This window comes from Ursus americanus, chromosome 18, assembly GCF_024610735.1.
Source record: "Ursus americanus isolate L20-20 chromosome 18, mUrsAme1.1.p, whole genome shotgun sequence".
In the NCBI taxonomy this organism is placed as follows: Eukaryota; Metazoa; Chordata; class Mammalia; order Carnivora; family Ursidae; genus Ursus; species Ursus americanus.
Window position 1 is genome coordinate 20,691,620 of NC_142144.1, and position 17,979 is coordinate 20,709,598.

General features: G+C 38.9%; 1 protein-coding gene across 1 annotated transcript in view; it reads right to left on the reverse strand.

Moving 5' to 3' along the window:
* HSDL2 (hydroxysteroid dehydrogenase like 2) overlaps positions 1-17,979 on the reverse strand; it is a 52,471-nt gene that overhangs the window by 26,474 nt on the left and 8,018 nt on the right. Inside the window, exons 3-6 of the mRNA XM_045814818.2 lie at positions 17,280-17,378; positions 13,258-13,372; positions 7,489-7,592; positions 5,807-5,905 (exon numbers count right to left, since the gene is read on the reverse strand). Of these exons, the coding sequence (XP_045670774.1) occupies positions 5,807-5,905; positions 7,489-7,592; positions 13,258-13,372; positions 17,280-17,378 (417 nt within the window). The remainder of the gene's footprint in view (positions 1-5,806; positions 5,906-7,488; positions 7,593-13,257; positions 13,373-17,279; positions 17,379-17,979) is intronic.

The window sequence follows — 17,979 nt, forward strand, 5'->3', positions numbered from 1 at the left end:
CTATACCGTATAGGAAGAGAAAACATGTTTTTTAAAATAGAAGCCTCGCAAACAACCAGGAGCCTGGACATCCTCTCGAATCCGTTTTCTTGCCTTAGTCACGAATAATGTAATATCTTAGCTACTTTCCTGCCTCCCCTCTCTGCGATCTCACAAGCCACCCTACATTCAGATGTCAAATTAAACTTCTTAAACCTCATCACAACCCTAGCACTCCACTGCTCCTATTTTCCCTCTGCTCTCCTGCTTCTAAAATTCGGAAGTGGCTCTGTACTGAATACAAGTTAAAATTCAAGCTCCTAAACTTGGCAATCAAGACCTGGGGCTTAGTCATCTACCTGCCCACAACAACCTCACACCTACCCTCAACATTCCAGACAACTGCCCAAGTTCAGTGGGAAATAAAAAGCCCACAGTCTATCATACATACACCATTACCAAATTCCTCGACAGTTCCACTAAACACACGGTATTTTTTTTCCTATACCACAGGCTTTGTGGTTCCCTCTGCCAGGAATGCCTTGTCCAATTCTTCTTCTTGCTAATTCCAAAATCCCCTTGAAGTCCTACTTGAAATGTTTACTTTCATTAGAAAGCCTCCTTTCTTGACTTCTAACCAGACTACATAGTCTTCCTGCTTTCTTTCAAAAGTATCCTGTACATAATTCATCATGTCATGTACTGCAAGGAACAGGGCTGTAAATTCAGTTTACTGTGCCATTAAGTCTAGGCCCCAAATAATGACAATGGTTCTAAGATGTCTAGTAAAACGTCTAAAACGAACATCTCAAAGCTAAAGCAAAGATGTTGGAAGTGAACTGATTTCTTTTGTCAATCCTGGTAGTGTCCTCCACATTCACTGTCATGCAATGCTCTGTTCAGAATGTCTGTTTTGGAGCTAGGCAGAAGGTAATCATACTGCACATTCATTAATTCATCAAATATTTACCAAATGTCTACAAGGACTACAATAAAATGAACAAAGCAGATACTGTCTCTACCTTTAAGAAACGTTCATCCTAGCAAGAAAAACATTAACGAAGTTATAAAATCAATAGTTTAATTACAAATGTTGTAAGTAATGTGAAGGAGATGTAGAGAGTACTATATCAAGGGGTCAGTTCCCATTTTATAAGATCTATCAGCAACATTTGACACAATGCATCACTCCCCTTCTTCCTTGAAACATGTTCTTCCAGTGGCTTTCAGGATATCATACTCTAATTTTCTTCCTATCTTACTGTCCTATATAGTTTTTTTTTCCCTCCAAATTAGTTTTTCTTCTTCCCAATCTCTGAATGTTGCAATGGCCAATGGTCATTTCTCTTGTTATATATCAATTACATGTTGATAATCCACAAATTTCTATCTCCAACCTGGACCTCTCTCCTGACACCCACACTTGCAAATCCAACTGTCTACTGACCATCTCTACTTGGATGCATAAACACAATGCCCCCAAATGAATTCCTAACCTTGCTCCCTAACCTGTCCCATCTGCAGCTTTCCCTATCTATTGGTTCCACCTTCAAAATACAGCAGAATCGGACCACTCTCCACTGCTTTTACTCCTATCACTCTGATCACAGCTACCAAGACGTATTGTCTAGGTAACTGCTATAGTCTTCAACCGGGTCTGTTTCCTGTTTCTCCCTCTGGCTCTCAAGAATTTACTCTTTCCCCGCAGGCAGGTGGCCACCATGCGCATGGGGACCAGGGTCCAGTGCAAGAGGCCCTCTTCTAGGGAAATGGGTGCGGCTGAAAAGGGGGCCGTCCCCTCACCCGAACCTGGTGCTAAACCATTCCCAGACAACCTGCTTCCGGGTAGGGGTTTCGAATGTAGTAGCAGAGCAACTCCCTCACTGAGATCTATTGAAAGTCAATCCTCGAAACAAGGGTTTGTTAAAACAAACAACAACAAAAAAACTATTCTTTTTTTGTTTTCCTTTTTCTTAAGTAGGTTCCACACCTAAGGTGGGGCTTGAACACATGGCACCTGAGATTAAATTAAGAGTCGCATGCTCTATCAACTGAGTCAGCCAGGCAGCCCCTGTACCCCCCCCACCAAAGAATCAATTTTTAAGAGCATCCAGACAGATCCTTTAAAAAATTCAAGTACCATCGCGTACCTCCTCTGCTCAACCCTGCCAAAGGGGTGCTTGGGTAAATCAGTCGGTTAAGCAACCAATTCTTGATTTTGGCTCAGGTCATGATCTCAGGGTTGTGAGATCCAGCCCCATGTCGCTCTCCATGCTCGGCATCAAATCTGCTTGAGATTCTCTCTTCCCTCTCCCTCTGTCCCTACGCCTGCTCCTGCGTATGTGTGCACACACTCTCTCTAAATAAATAAAATCTTTAAAACAAAATAAAACAAAACAAAACCCTGCGAAAGCTCCCCATTTCACTCAGAATAAAACCCCAAGTCTTGGCAAGGACCTACAACATCTGCTCCCCATTTCCTGATGGGCACCATCTCATTTTCTACTATTCTCCCCTCACTCCAGCCATACTGGCCTTCTCCCCGCTCTTTCATCATGTCAAGCATGCTCACTTCTTAGGACCTTTCCTCTGGCTATTTCCTCTGCCTTCAATGCTTCCCTCAGTTACACTGTAGCTAACACATCCCCAAGACGAACTCCAGCACCCCCTTCAAGTCTATGCTCAAATGTCACCTTCTCAAAAAGGCCAAACCTTTCTACTCTATTTAAAATTGCACTCTAGGGGTGACTGGGTGGCCCAGTAGGTTAAGCATTGACTCTTGACTTCAGCTCAGGTCATGATCTTAGGGTCATGAGATCAAGCTCCGCGTGGGGCTCCATGCTCAGCGGGGAGTCTGCTTAAGATTCTCTCTCTCCTGGCTTCTTGGGTGGCTCAGTCCATTAAGCAGCTGCCTTTAGCTCAGATATGTGTCTTTCCCAATTAAACTGTAAGTTCCAAAAAGACAGAGCTTCTTGTCCGTTTTGTTCTCTGATGTATCTTAAACTACTACAGCAGAGGTTGGCACATAATTGGTGTCCAATAATGATCTATTTTATGAATAAAATTTATAATTCTTAGAGTCAGACTAGGCTTTTTTCTAACTTTGTTACCCCAGGATTCCAAAGACCTAAAGGTTAGAGGAGTGGACATGAGGAGGGAAGGACAAAATGCAGATGATGGTAACCACCCTAAAGAGTAAACTCTAAGGGTAAGATATGCATCCATTCATCTTAGTACCCCTTAATGCCTTGTACACAGGTAGACACTTCATAAATTGTCTGTGGATACCTAATGAATAAATAGGACAGAGAACTGTGCCTGGCATATAAAAATGTTTGGAAGATGAATGAACAGAAAACGACAAGTAACATAATAGAGGTACAAAAAGGGGAAAATACTATGTTAGGACTTCGTTACCTGGGAGACCTCCCTTTCAAACTAACTTCCTGACTCTCACTATCTACCAACAACAGCAATGACTGAAGTGGAAGGAGGAGGAAGTTGAGAACGGATGAGAGAAGGAAAGAAGTCAAAGAAGAAGAAAGGCACGGTAAAGTGTGAGCTTTTAAAGTTTTTAACTGTGATCCATAATCAGTAACACTTTATGCCAACATGACTAAGAATACATAATACCCACATATACACACACTCACAAATACATATATATTCATTTACATAGAAACAATATCGACTGACTGCAATGCCCCCTAATATTCTCTATCTTATTCCACTAGAAATAAAACAACAAAATTCTGGCTGCTACCTTCTAACTCAATTTCACAATCCACAAAATTGATTTCATGACTCAATTGAGTCATGACATGCAGTTTGAAAAACACTATAGAAGCACTTTTTCAGTTTCATCTTTTGCCCCACTGCAAAGAATATCACTCTCCAGAAAATCTTGAAAGAACTGTGTCTGCTACAGAAACATAGGGAAAATGAAGAAGCAATAAAACATGGTTCAGGTCCCATATTGGGCCAGGGAAGAAAGGAATCTTGGTTAAAGAGCAGAAGAAAAGAATTTTTAAAAATTGATCCTCGGAGCCCTTAGAAGAAAAGAAAGGTGGTGACTACAGAGCTGGTTGCAAGAGCTAAGTTCTCTGAAAAGTTACATTAGCAACACGCCCCCGTGCTCCATACATTCCCACCCATAGCCTCCCGTTTCCCCCGCATCAATACCATAGGTCACTGGCCCTTTCACTTCTGCTTTGGAGTGGATAACATCCCTTCACCAGTAGACTTCAGATGGGAACAAAGATAAAAAGAAATCCCTCAAATGTCCCTAAGCTAAAACTCTGGGTTAGTTTCACATTGTTGTATGGGGCAATTTAGCTCAAGAATACTCGTAGGGCTATAATGCTTTGCAAAATGCTGGAATAAATGTCTTTCCATGGCCAACTCTTACCAACCTTGTCATCCATTAGGTGAAAAGGCTAAAGAAGTATCCAGAGTGCCCTGCACAACGTCTCCACATCATAACTGTCCAACAGATATTTGTTGAGCAATAAATGAATAAACAAAATAATTCCAGAAGGAAGAAGAGTAGAAATAAACAATATAAAGGTCCTTACACAATAAATAAACATGTTAAAAGATACAACGGGGAGAAATTAGGAAAATCCAGAATGTTGGAAACTATAAATGACCTGGTTTTTCAAGAAATCAGTGGCAAGGAAAAAATATTAGAAGTGTTAACCACTATAAATGAAAAACATGTCATGTAAATATAATGTGTGAAACTTGTTTATATCCTGATTTGAATAAACCAACTGCAGAGAAAGTATTTGAGACACATGGATAGAGCTAGAGAATATAATGCTAAGCAAAATAAGTCAAAGAAAGACAAATACCATATGATCTCACTCACATGTGGAATTTAAGAAACAAAACAAATGAGCAAAAGAAAAAGAGACAAACCAAGAAACAAACTCTTATTTGACAGAGAGTGAGGGCGAGAGAGCACAAGCAGAGGGAGAAGCAGGCTCCCTGCTAAGGTTGATCCCAGGACCCTGAGATCATGACCCAAGCCAAAGGCAGACACTTAACCGACGGAGCCACCCAGGAGCCCAAGAAACAGACTCTTAAGTATAGAGAACAAACTGACAGTTACTAAAAGGGAGGGGGGTAGGGGGATGGGTGAAATCGGTGAAAGGGATTAAGTATACACTTATCTTGATGAGCACTGAGTAACAGAGAATTGTTTAGTCACATCTCAAATTAATATAGCAATGAATGTTAACTATACTGGAATTAAAATAAAAAACTTAAAATAAAAAAGGTAAGTGGTTGTCTATAACTTTAATATTCAGAAGCACTTCTATACCCTAGCCCCAAACAGAAAATATAGTTTTTAAAAAAACATACCATCTAGTATTGTGGCTGCCCCAAGATGAGACTATGAGAATACTTTTTCTTCCCCAATCTTCCCATGTTCATATAAGCCCTTCAGAATTCAATTACTTCCATTTTGCCCTTCCCCAACTCTCAAGTTTTAAAAAGAGAGTTTAGGGGTGCCTGAGTGGTGCAGTCGGTTGAGTGTCTGATTCTTGATTTTGGCTCAGGTCATGATCTCAGGGTCGTGAGATCAAGCCCCAAGTCTCTCTCTCCCTCCCCCTCTGCCCCCCAACCTCCCCTGCCCCTCGCTTGTGCAGGCACATGCACTGGCTCTCGCCCGTGTGCTCTCTCTTAATCTCTCTCTCTCTCTCTCAAAAAAAAAAGTTTAACTTGTTTCCGATCTCAACCTACCTACCCAAGATGTATCTCAAAAGTGTCAAGGACAATAAACAAGAATCCAATAACTGGATTTTTTTTTTTAAATACATACCTGTTTTAGGCCATAATGCATTGACTGCAATTTCACCCTTAAATTCTTCTGCCATTCCAAGCACACACATAGACATTCCATACTTAGCAATGGTATAAGCTGAAAGAAACCACAAAGAATAGTGCTTAATTAAGAAACAACTTTTGTGAGTATAAATAACCACTCTCTTTCTTGGCTATACTGCTAGTAAAACAAGACCAAAAAGTTGCAAATTTAGTCAATTAAACAGATTTAGTTGCAAATTTAGTCAATTAAGCAGAACTTCTTTCAGTTTTGCCTTGTGGCTTTCGATTCTAATTACCTGTCCAAATTTTAGTGAATTATGTACAAAGAAGGATGTGATGTAACAATTTTAAAAGAGGCACCTCTACATAAAATTTGTAATTTAATGCACACTCACCTCAAATCATTAGTTTTCTGTGAAAGAAAAAGTACTTCATAGTATCTAACCAACTTTATTGAAGAATAAGTTATACACAATAAAACACACCCATTGAGACTTGAGGGAGCTTTCTGGAATGATGGAAATCCGTATCTTGATTTGGGTATTGTTTATGCAGGTATATACATTTGTCAACATTCATCCAACTGAACCATTAAGATCTGTGCATTTTATTGAATGTAAATTATACCTCAATGTTTTAAATTACAGATAAAAGTTTAAGAATCTAGTTTCCAAAGTGCTACTGATTATGCATAGAAAATTGAATGTTGAATGCTATGTAAAAACTGTGATTACATCACAGAAACACTGTGTTTTTTTTTTTTTTTTTAAGATTTATCTATTTATTTGACAGAGACAGAGAGAGAGAGAGAGAGGGAACACGAGCAGGGGGCATGGGAGAGGAAGAAGCAGGTTCCCAGCGGAGCAGGGAGCCCGACGCGGGGCCCAATCCCAGTGACGAGGGAACAGAAGGCAAACGGAGGACAAAGCAGAAACTGACACCCCACAACCCCCCCTCCATGGGATGTATGTGACATTCCTCAGGCACTCCTGGCTGCCCTAAAGGACAAAGAAATAGTTAACCTATAGATACCACAATCCTGCAAGACTTAAGTCTCCCTCAGTTTCACAAATGTCTTTAGCAGTTTACAAGAACGAAGCATTTCTATCAATAACCTAGCTTCCGGAAGGGAATGTAGATACGATTAAATGTCCTTATAATCTGCAGCCTCCAGGAAGTTCCCAACCATCTTAACGTTAATGCCTTGCTAGAGGGCAAAACCACCTTAACTTGACAATGGCAAGGCTCCATATCTTGTTAATCTTCTCTAACATATGAAAGTATTTCCTCAACCTCCCTTTTTCCTTACCTCCCCCAACCCCGTGGTATATAACCAGCCACCCCTCACAACCCTGGGGCAGCAGCTCTTTCTGCCCACGGGTCTTGTCCCCGTGCTTTAATAAACCACCAATTTTGCACCAAAGATGCCTCAAGGATTCTTTCTTGGACGTCGGCTCCAGACTCCACCCCACTGAACCTCACCTGTATTCCGTGTCCTCATCACCTGTATTCCGTGTCCTCATCACCTGTATTCCGTGTCCTCATCACCAGGACTCTGGGATCACGCCCCGAGCCAAAGGCAGACGCCTAACGACTGAGCCATCAAGGCACCCAGAAACACTGATTTAATACAAAACAAATTAACCAAACAAACCATCCCCTCAACCTACTACCTACCACAGTGCTGTTTGAACCACAATGGATTTAGGTTCAGCGGTGGGCTGAGATTGAGTATATGAGCAATTTTACTCTTTTTCAAATAAGGAATACATGCTTTAGACCTGAAAGCAAAAGAAAACACATCAAGTTAATAGCTTTCTAACAACTTCACCACTTCACTTATCAAAATTATATTTTATTTTTATTTTTAAAGATTTTATTTATTTGAGACGGAGAGCATGCATGAGAGCAGAGGGGTAGAGGGAGAGAGAGAATCTCAAGCAGACTCCCCACTGAGCACAGAGCCTAATGCAGGCGTTCAATCTCACCACCCTGAGATCATGACCTGAGTCAAAATCAAGAGTTGGCCGCTTAAATGACTGAGCCACCCAGGAGTCCCTACAATTATATTTTAAAGTACTTCTACAAAGCAACTAAAGTTGGTCAGGAACCTATAGGGTGCTTTTGTTTGAGTTTACTTTTCTTTTTTTTTTTTTTTTTAAAGATTTTATTTATTTATTCGACAGAGATAGAGACAGCCAGCGAGAGAGGGAACCCAAGTAGGGGGAGTGGGAGAGGAAGAAGCAGGCTCATAGCGGAGGAGCCCGATGTGGGGCTCGATCCCATAACGCCGGGATCACGCCCTGAGCCGAAGGCAGACGCTTAACCGCTGTGCCACCCAGGCGCCCCTGAGTTTACTTTTCTAAAAGGAAGGTAGGAAAAGCAATAATTTTCATTTTTTGAAAGTTTGCTTAATAGCCTGACAAAATGATCTGCTTGATGAAAATAACCAAATCTTGGCACATTAGCCTATCCTCAACTACATCCTTCCAATCCCCCCAACAAACACACACATGCATGCACGCGCGCACAATATTTTCAGCAAGTTAATGTCCTGGCCAGCCAGCACAGGTAGCACTATGTTAAGGACACGGTGCTCAAGCCAGGCAGACCAGGGTTCAAATCCTCCTCCTTCCCCTTCATCGTGTGATCTTAGGCAAAATATATTCTAATTCTCAGTTTTCTCATTTGTAAGTGTTGGTAATACCTGCTACCATCTAGGACTAACCAAGGGATTAAAATGAGATGATAAATATGAAATACTTAGAACAGTGTATATATTAAACATGAAATAAACAACTGCTATTATTAGTATGATGTATGCTGATTTAATTCATCTTAGTAGGTGTGGTAATCCTACTAATGCTGGAACTGTAGTTTAATAACACAACTCCCAATACATCCCCAAATTCAATTTGCACCAATATGCAATGCAGTATGCCTTCACGAGGAATATTTAGTTTTTATGTTTTTTTAAAAAACTGTTCAAAAAGGTAGGCAATTTATTTTTTTTTAAACTCAGGTTCAATATTTTTAATTTATTAATGATTAAGCTACACTATGTTATTAAGCTATAACGTACTGTAGCTTAACATCGTATAGCTTTAAGTTTTATTTCTATTCAATAATTTATAGGACTTTGAACTAGTTGATTCTTGTCAGTTTTTTTATTAACTAATGTACAACATTCTTATTACCATCTGCAACGTCTTTTCAGGTCTAGAAACCAAATACAATCAATATCACTGAAGGGTTTTATACATATTGTTTTTCCTTTCCAAAAATGCTTCACTGTCATGGGGGAGGTTAGGGAGGGGCAAACAATATTACAGCTGATTCATTAAAACAACGAAGCTGCACCTCAAAATCTCAACACGAAAAAACCAAATCTATTCCAGGCAATAAGCCCATGACTACATTTTACATTCAAGGAAAGAGCTCATTTCATTTACGTTATAAACATGAGCTTCTCCTTTGATCTACTAGACAAAAACTTTCCACCTGTGCTTTGCCTGCCTAGCCCTCAGCATTACTAATCCTAAATCAGCTGCCTTTTTAACAGCAATATGCTCAATCTGATATATTAAAGACTATTAGCACCACACTTAAATACTAATACTTTCAGCTTAATAAAACAGTTAAGCTTACTGAAAACTTACTGTGTGCCAGGCACTGCACTTATTACTCTTATATGAATTATTTTACTTAATTAGGGTTACAAGCTCAAATGCCCCAGAGGCATCTGAGTAGATGAATAAAGTGAGCTGGGTATAGGAAAAAAAATTAACTGTTCAGAAATACAATTAAAGGTTATTGCTGAATTTCTATAAGCATTTAACATGATACAAACACATATAACATTGGAGATTATATATTTAATTAAAGCTTAAAAATACAAATTAAGGGTTTGCCTTCTACCTCATCTCTGCCTTCCACCCCTGCTTCTCTAAACCTGGGACATAAGTCACAGGCCACAGGGCCCTGGGTGCCAGGGATCAGGAAACAGCTCTAGATCCTTGCTGAAACCTCCAAACAGGTCAGTTCTTTGGGCCTTGCCCCTACTCTCTCCCTGACGACGCTTCTCAGGCTTGCCTGAGAAAACAACCTATACTTTCCTCCCATGAATAAATGAGTGTCACTAAATAAGAAATAAAATCAAAATTAAAACAGAAATGTTTCATTATCAATTTTCTTTTTTATAACTTACAACTTTCACAGAGGGCCAAAAACCTGACACCTTTTCTTTGGTCCAAAGGTCAACATCAGGTCTTTCATTTGGCACTGCAATATGCCTTTAATTGGGAAAATATTTAGTAGTATTTAAAAAATAGCTGTTCCAGGGGCACCTAGCTGGCTCAGTCAGTATAGCATGTGACTCTTGATCTCAGGGTCATGAGTTCAAGCCCCACATTGGGCATGGAGCCTACTTTAAAAAAATAAATAAGATAAAATAATAGCTGTCCCTAAATGTAAGAACTTTCAACAATGAATAGAACCTTTGCTTTAAAAACCGGGTTTTACTTTAGGGTATCTCTTCCTGAGATATTTGTAGATCTGCTATTCCAATGTAGTCATATTTAGTTTTTAGTACATTAGAGCCCTATGGCTCATATGTTCCATCTGTAATTCTCCAACTACACAAGTAGTACTCATTGAGAAAGGTACCTCAACAAGGTTAGTTCATTTTCTCATAGTTTGAAATCAGGGTTTTTTTGTTTTGTTTTGAACTGAACCTTCAAATCTATAATTGCAGAAACATTATTTAAGCCATCAGTTTCATTTTTGGAAAATGATCACAGTATATAGGAAAGGGGCCAGGTTGTTCTTGCCAAACAGATTTTCCAAAGACATAATTTCACAAGAAATGAGCAATGAGAATCAGACATTTGTGTTTACGTTAGTCATGATGTTGACTGATAAAGCTAAGTCTCTGATCCAATCTTTGTGTGGGAATTGAGTTGGGAATTCTCTCATGGGTGGCAAAAAACAGTTGATTTCTTTCAAATTAAAACCAAAATCTCGGGGTGCCTGGGTGGCTTAGTCGGTTAAGTGATTGCCTTCGGTTCAGGTCATGATCCCAGGCTTCTGGGATTGAGCCCCACATCGGGCTCCCTGCTCAGTGAGGAGTCTGCTTCTCCCTCTTCCCCTGCTCATGCTCTCTCTCTCTCTCTCTCTCACACACACACACACTTGCTCACTCTTTCAAATAAATAAATAAATAAATAAAATCTTAGAAAAAATCTCTTCAGCAATACACCACAGCCACATAATCTTGTCACAGAGCAGACTATCATCTTTGTGGTCCACGTTAGTAAAGCACTTAACCGTGGTTCAAATCATGGAAGTGCATTTAGTTCTTAAAATTCATAACACAGTCCATTTTTAACTTTTTAGCAACAGCAATTCCTAAAGAACAGTACGATGAACAAAATTATTTTCTGCATCTCTGTGAAATATTTCTACATTAGTTTAATAAGTTTAAAGCTAACACGGACCATTACAGCTTAAAGTTAACCCTGACCATCGCAACAGTACTGTCTATAGTTATCGTTACTACAATTTTGACAAATCTGTATTAAACTTCCTAAGATGTTTCTCAACACTTAACAAGTCATTGCCGCGCTCATGTCATGGGTACCAGTCGGAAAGTTTTTTTAATCACATCAAAAATCTCCTGACACCTCAAGTAAATAAAACTTGGTGAGGAGAATATTTATATCCGTGGCTTCATCACCTACATTCGAAACTGCCACAAATGATTTAACTTTTCCCAAATCGTGTCCTTCTAAGCTTTAATTCAACATGCTGAGCAACAGTATTCCTGCTTAGGGTTATATTTTCAAATGCTTGTTGAAATGAGTGTTTATATTTAATCAAAATTCCTTCACGAAGTTACCATCTGTAAAAGATTTTGAGGCCCGGATAATTCCTTCATGTAACACATGCGTGCATCACAGAGCAGCACTGCTTCTTTTATTTGAAAATAAACACAAATCCTACTGAAGTGTTAGTCCTTCGTCTATGTAAGTTTTTCATCTGTATGTTTGCCATAGTTCTGACTGTGGTTTGGTTCACTGTGGTTTCCATTCAATAGAGATATACTTTACATACTGAATTTCTAGAAATATGCCCCACATCTACAAAGAAGCTCCCACTCATTTTACTTGAACATATGGCCCTCTTGGCATATGTCTCGTTTTCCCACTTTAGGCAGATACATGCGTATGAGAAATATTTTACTTCCCTCTTTAAGAAAAATAGCAGGGCAAGCACACAACAGGATAAAAATGGCAACCCGTCCTCAGTGTCAGTTGTCTATGCATCACACTGAAATGTGACAAAAGGCTAAAGCTAATGTCTCTAATGAGGCAGTTGATGCTCTGCCACTCAGCTACAGCAGCTAACTGTTGCCATGCGGGTATGCTGTGGCCAGATTTTCCAAAGTTTCAAGAGAAGCCAGAAATCTGGATTTTTGTGTAAGTCTGATCTTTTCCATATGGGCAACTAATAAAATTCTGAGCTTATAAAGGAGCTAATAAAAACAAATTGTTTTACACTGTCAGGGCCCAGTTTTGCAGACCCAACAAAATACATCTCTAAGAGAAAAGTTCCAGATTAACAACAAATTTTACATTTAACCCTCACAACCAATCCTACGACATACTTCATCATCCCCATTTTACAAATGAGGAAAGAGAATCTGCAAGGAGTTACTTGCACAATACTCAAAGGAGTCTAACTCCAAAGCCCAAGGTCCTAATCAGTCCTAACCCATTTTATGTATAACCGTAAGGCAGATAACATACATGTGAGGCAGACAAACAAGTTCTATGCTGATCTTTCCTTACCTCCACGAAAAAGTGACAGAACCTGACAATAAATAAATGGATAAAAAATGGACAAACAAGAGTGGACTGTCTGACCGATCCAGAACAGATCATTTGGTTTCACTCTGCATTCTGTATTTCCCCTCATATTCCCCAAGATAGCATTAACCTTTTGTTACATTAAAATGTGATTCATAGACACCTGAAACTAATATAACACTTATGTTAACTATACTGGAATTAAAATTAAAAATGTAATAAAAATGGGAAAAAATGTGATTCATAATGAGCTTATTATTTACATATCTATAACCAGTGTTTTTCAGAGAAAGGAAAGACTATTGCTAATTTGAATAATCAGAAGTGTTGTCATGCATGTATATATTTATTCATGCAAATGTGTGAAAACGCTTGAGCTATGTTTTAGACTTTATTAGATCCACAGAGAAAAGGAGCTCTGAATAAAACTATTTAAAATACCATTTACTGACTTGGAGCAATTTAGGCCTTTATAACAACTGACTAGGTTTTAAACTGTATTGCTAATCTGGTTCAAATCTGTTCACAACTAGTTCTCTGAGAACACATTGCAAGGTTCTCCCCGACCACTGTAACTCACGTCAGAAAGGTGCCTCTGGTGTTGACATTCATCATCAAATCCACTCTCTTCGTAGGTGTTTCCAATGTGTTGGTCAAGCTGATAGCACTGGCATTATTCACCAAAATATCAATTCCTGTTTTCAAATAATCAACTTCCCATTAATATAATTTAAACTTTAAAACAACATTTATTCCATAGAGTTGAACTGTGAGTTGGTTCACAAATACTTCTTTTAGATAATATGACTGACAATACACCAATGTAAGATTTGATAGCTGTGTCAAAACACCCAAATGATTTTCACTGGCACGAGAAAGCCAATCGCCAGAGCTCCATGTGAAACTACAAGGAGGCTTAGTCCTCAGTGGTTTGTAGCTTCCATTCCTATTTGTTCTCTTACCTCCTAGACTTCCCTCCTTTTCTCCAAGAACCTTAGGTTAACTTCCTTAAAATTTTCCCTCCTCTCTAGCATCTGTCCAAGGCCCTCCCCCCTTCCAAACTCACTGGTCTCCCTCCTTTCTAAAACCCTTACTTTAATAAAAGAGGTCCTTCCTGGTCTTGGGAACTGGGAAAAGAAAAAAGACCTAGAGTGACTTTTCAATTCTAGGCAAATCATCAAAGCATATCAAGTTTGTTTTAGTAATTCATACAAAAATTAATCTAGAATAATGATTATTTATGCATATTCTGTCCAGTCCCTCTATATGTAACATATTTTGTTTACAAGTTTAGTTACAAGTTTTAGTTACAAGTTTAGTCAAATAATGTTAAATGAAAATAGTAAACTACAAAAGTATCTTAAACAATTCTCTGTTTTTACAATGATTCATAATTCTTTTTAAAGGGCATTTAATATTCAGTTAAATAGAAATATCACAACTTCTGCTGGCTTAGACTGTTGCAATAAACATTTTTTGTTATCCTCTTTACTATGATCCTCTCTCACAATATGTGGATAATGGTTTAAATAAGGCTATTATACTCACTAAAACATTTTAGTCATAAGCACCCTTTCTTCATACAGTATTATAAAATCTTGATCACATCCTCATTCCTCAATTTCTGTTTTCTTTTGTATAAACTCTGTGTTGATAATGTTCCTAAAATGTGTCCTTAGAATAACTTTGGATTCAACTACATTACATTTTATAGCTTTATTATAATAAAACTCAACTCAAGTAAGTCATCCATATATCTGAGACAAGTTCTAGATCCTGTGACTACCAGCTTTCTAGGATGAACATAATGACGGTTGCCTTCACAAGTAGCAAAGACCTATGAAGAGAACTTTTAAATCGAGGACATACTTGTCAATCCACAAAGCTATGAGCTGCTCAGCCACATCACTGGCAGACAATCAGCGAGTGGCTACGCTATGTAAGGCACTCCGCTACGGCCTATGAGGCAAGAAGGATGATACTCACTAAAGAAGCCAGGTGGGAGCAAAGTGAATTGAGTGTAGGTCTGAGTGAGATGCTGGGCTGAAGGGTATACACACCACCCTGTGCAGAATTACCCTCTTCAGAGAGATGAAGCTTGTAAGGGTTGATCCAATCGATAGATTCCTTAAGCAAATTCAGACTTTATTGACTTCATCTCTCTCACTATGTGATAACAAGTGACAAGTATGTTAGCAGAGCAAGCATCTGGGCCCAAAAGCAAAGAAAGCAGATGAGAAATGAGGATATACTGACATGGTAAACTATGTTTGACTTGCCAGTGGTAAAGAAAAAGATAGCTCCAATTAAGAGGTTAAAATTTCGAAACTCAGATGGCCCAAATTAAAATGAATCAGGGAGCAATAGTGAAAAATAATGCACAAACAGGCATATGTGTGTGTGTGTGTGTGTGTGTGTGTGTGTGTGTATAACTGCTGCAGAAAAAAAATGTAGTAGGAAAGAAGGATTCTGTGGTTTATGGAACAGCATAATTTACTCAATGTCTGGAAAACTTTGAAGGTGAGGGAAGGCAAGGTGACAGGGAGCACCCTGTGGCAGAGAACCCTGAGAGCACAGGTTTCAAAGTATTATCAACTGCTCAGGACTTTGTTAAAGACAATTCTCCAGCAGAGAGAAGTATCAGGAAAAGGTAAAGTCTTCCCAAAAGGCAGAATTCAAAGGCCTATAGAATTCCAAACCAGAAGGCCACAATAGTAGCAACCACAGTATAGAACTAAAACCAAACAAACAAAAATTAAAGGCTTGGCATCTTTGTGGATAGAGTACAGAGGGAAAGAAAAAAAAAAGAGCAACTTATGAATCATCTCCTATAAATGTGGCATCCTTAGTAATTATGAGAGTGGCAGCTGAGGAGTTGAACAGAGTTCCCTCTTCATTGTGCATTGTTATGTCAGGAAAGCAGAAATTGATGGGTAAAAGGAAAGCAAAAAATTTAAAATACAACAAAGTGGTTACTGAGGAGGAAAGGAAATCTTAGGAAAGACTTCAAAATAGAGGTAACTCCACTGCCAATCTGTAAATTCATTAAAAAGATAAAAGTGTTTTAGATGCTTTTCTCAATAATAAGTAGCAAAATAGGGGCAGGGCCTGGTGAAGTCCTTTGAGCATCCGACTCTCGGTTTTGGCTCAGTCTGATCTCAGGGTTGTGAGATCAAGCCTGCGTCGGGCAGTGCGCTTAGCATGGAATCCGCTTCAGTTTCTCTTACCCTCTTTCTCTGCCCCTCCTCATTGTGTCCACGTAAGCACATGCTTTCTCTCTTTCTCTCTCTCTCAAATAAATAAGTAAATCTTAAAAAAAAAAAAAAGTAGCAAAATATACTGGGAAATGTTTTTTTCTCCCTCAAAGGTATGGAAAACATATCCTATTAACTGAAAATTAAACTCTGTGCTCTGGTTGTTTATAACACAGTGCTCTGCATTGAGGGTTATGCTAGCCTACGCTAACCAAGCCACGCTAACAATAAAATACTACCTTTCTTCCCATTGGTCAATATCTTTCACATATACACACACAGTCTCTGGAATATTATGGGGGGAGCAGGGAAGAGTGGTAACAATTTGGGCAGGATTCGGACACGGCCAGGTGCCTTCTATAACACCATCAAAGCTTTAGCACAACCCCCAACACCTGCCTTCTAGGAGTTTATGAACAAATCGAGGGAAAAAAAATACTAAGATCTAAAGTAGTACAATAGAGGCTCCCGAGGGGTTCAGTTGGTTAAGTGTCCCACTCTTGATTTAGGCTCAAGTCATGATCTTGGGGTTGTGAGATCGAACTTGGTGTCAGGCTCCATGCTCGGTAGGGAGTCTGCTTGAGATTCTCTCCCTCTCCCTCTGCTCCCCCCACCCCCACTCTCTCACTCTCAAATAAAATAAATTAAAAAAAAATAAAGTAGTACAAGACAAGGATCAAAGGAATGTTTTAGGAATTCAGAGAAAGAAAAATACACTTCTGATTAGTTGGCATGGTGAGGAAATTGGTTTCACGAAGGAGATGAGATTTAACCACAGAAAGGTGGGATTTCAAAAGATAAAGAAGGAAGCATAGGCAGGACTGGAGATGGAGAGGTGGGCACTGGAGAAGCCTCAGGCTGGGGAAGAGAAAAAGTTAAGAGGCAAAAATTTCAAGGCAAGGATATGGAAGTAAACTATTTGGGGAAGAATAAAGTGTTTACATAGGGGCATAGAAAAAAGATGGAACTGAAAAAAGTCTGTTGAGATTGGAATGTGAAATATCTTGAATGACAGTAAATTACCTACACTTAATCCAATAAATATCAAAAGTCACCAAATGATGGTTACATTAGTTGAGGAGAGGCAAGAGGATGTGATCTGGGAAACTAGTTTGTTAGATATATGTTACTGTCAAGGGTCTAACTTTATAATGAATGGTAGATGTGCTATATTATTCAAAATAAGTTTTAACAGTAAAAAAGTCATCAGATGGTTTTAAGCTGTATTTCTACATACATGAATACTCATATCTGGTTATACTCTAAAGACTTAGGAAATTAAAAATAAATTTTTAAAATTTAAATGATAGTTACAATATTCAATAATATTTCAGAATTAAGGCACCACCTCCAAATTGCTCCACTGCCTTCTCCACTGCATTACTGATTTGCTGTTCATCTCTCACATCAACAGCGCATGGCAAGGCCTTTCCTCCAGCCGCTTCAACTACAAGGGATAAATAAACAAAAAAGCATTGAGACAGTCAAATACTAAACTTTTCATTCTGATATAAATCAAAAGAAAGAAGTACCCTAGTTTCAGAAAATTAATATGAATAACTATGTTCTTATAACTATTAGTGACTCCACCCTACAGTAGGACAGACAAACCCATATCCAGACTCCAACTAGAGAGACCAACTCTATTAAAAAACAAAAAAAGGGGGCGGGGGGGAGGGGGAGCGCCCAGCGTGGCTCAGTTGGTTGAGCATCCATCCTGCTCTTGGTTTCAGCTTGGGTCGTGATCTCATGGGCCACGGGACTGAGGCCTGCTCAGGCTCCACAGTCAGCAGGGAGTCTGCTTGAGGATCCTCCCCCCCACCACCACTCTTGAGCACATGTGCACACTCTCTCTCTAAAATAAATAAATCTTAAAACACCCAAAGACAAAAGGGTAATTTTTAAAAATTCTATTAAAAAGCAAAAAAAGAAAAAAGGAAGGTAATTTAAAAAACCTTTATTATGAAAAAATTCAAGAAATAGACAAAACTATAGAAAACAGTATAATAAACTACCATGAATCTATCACCTATCTTCAATGATTGTTA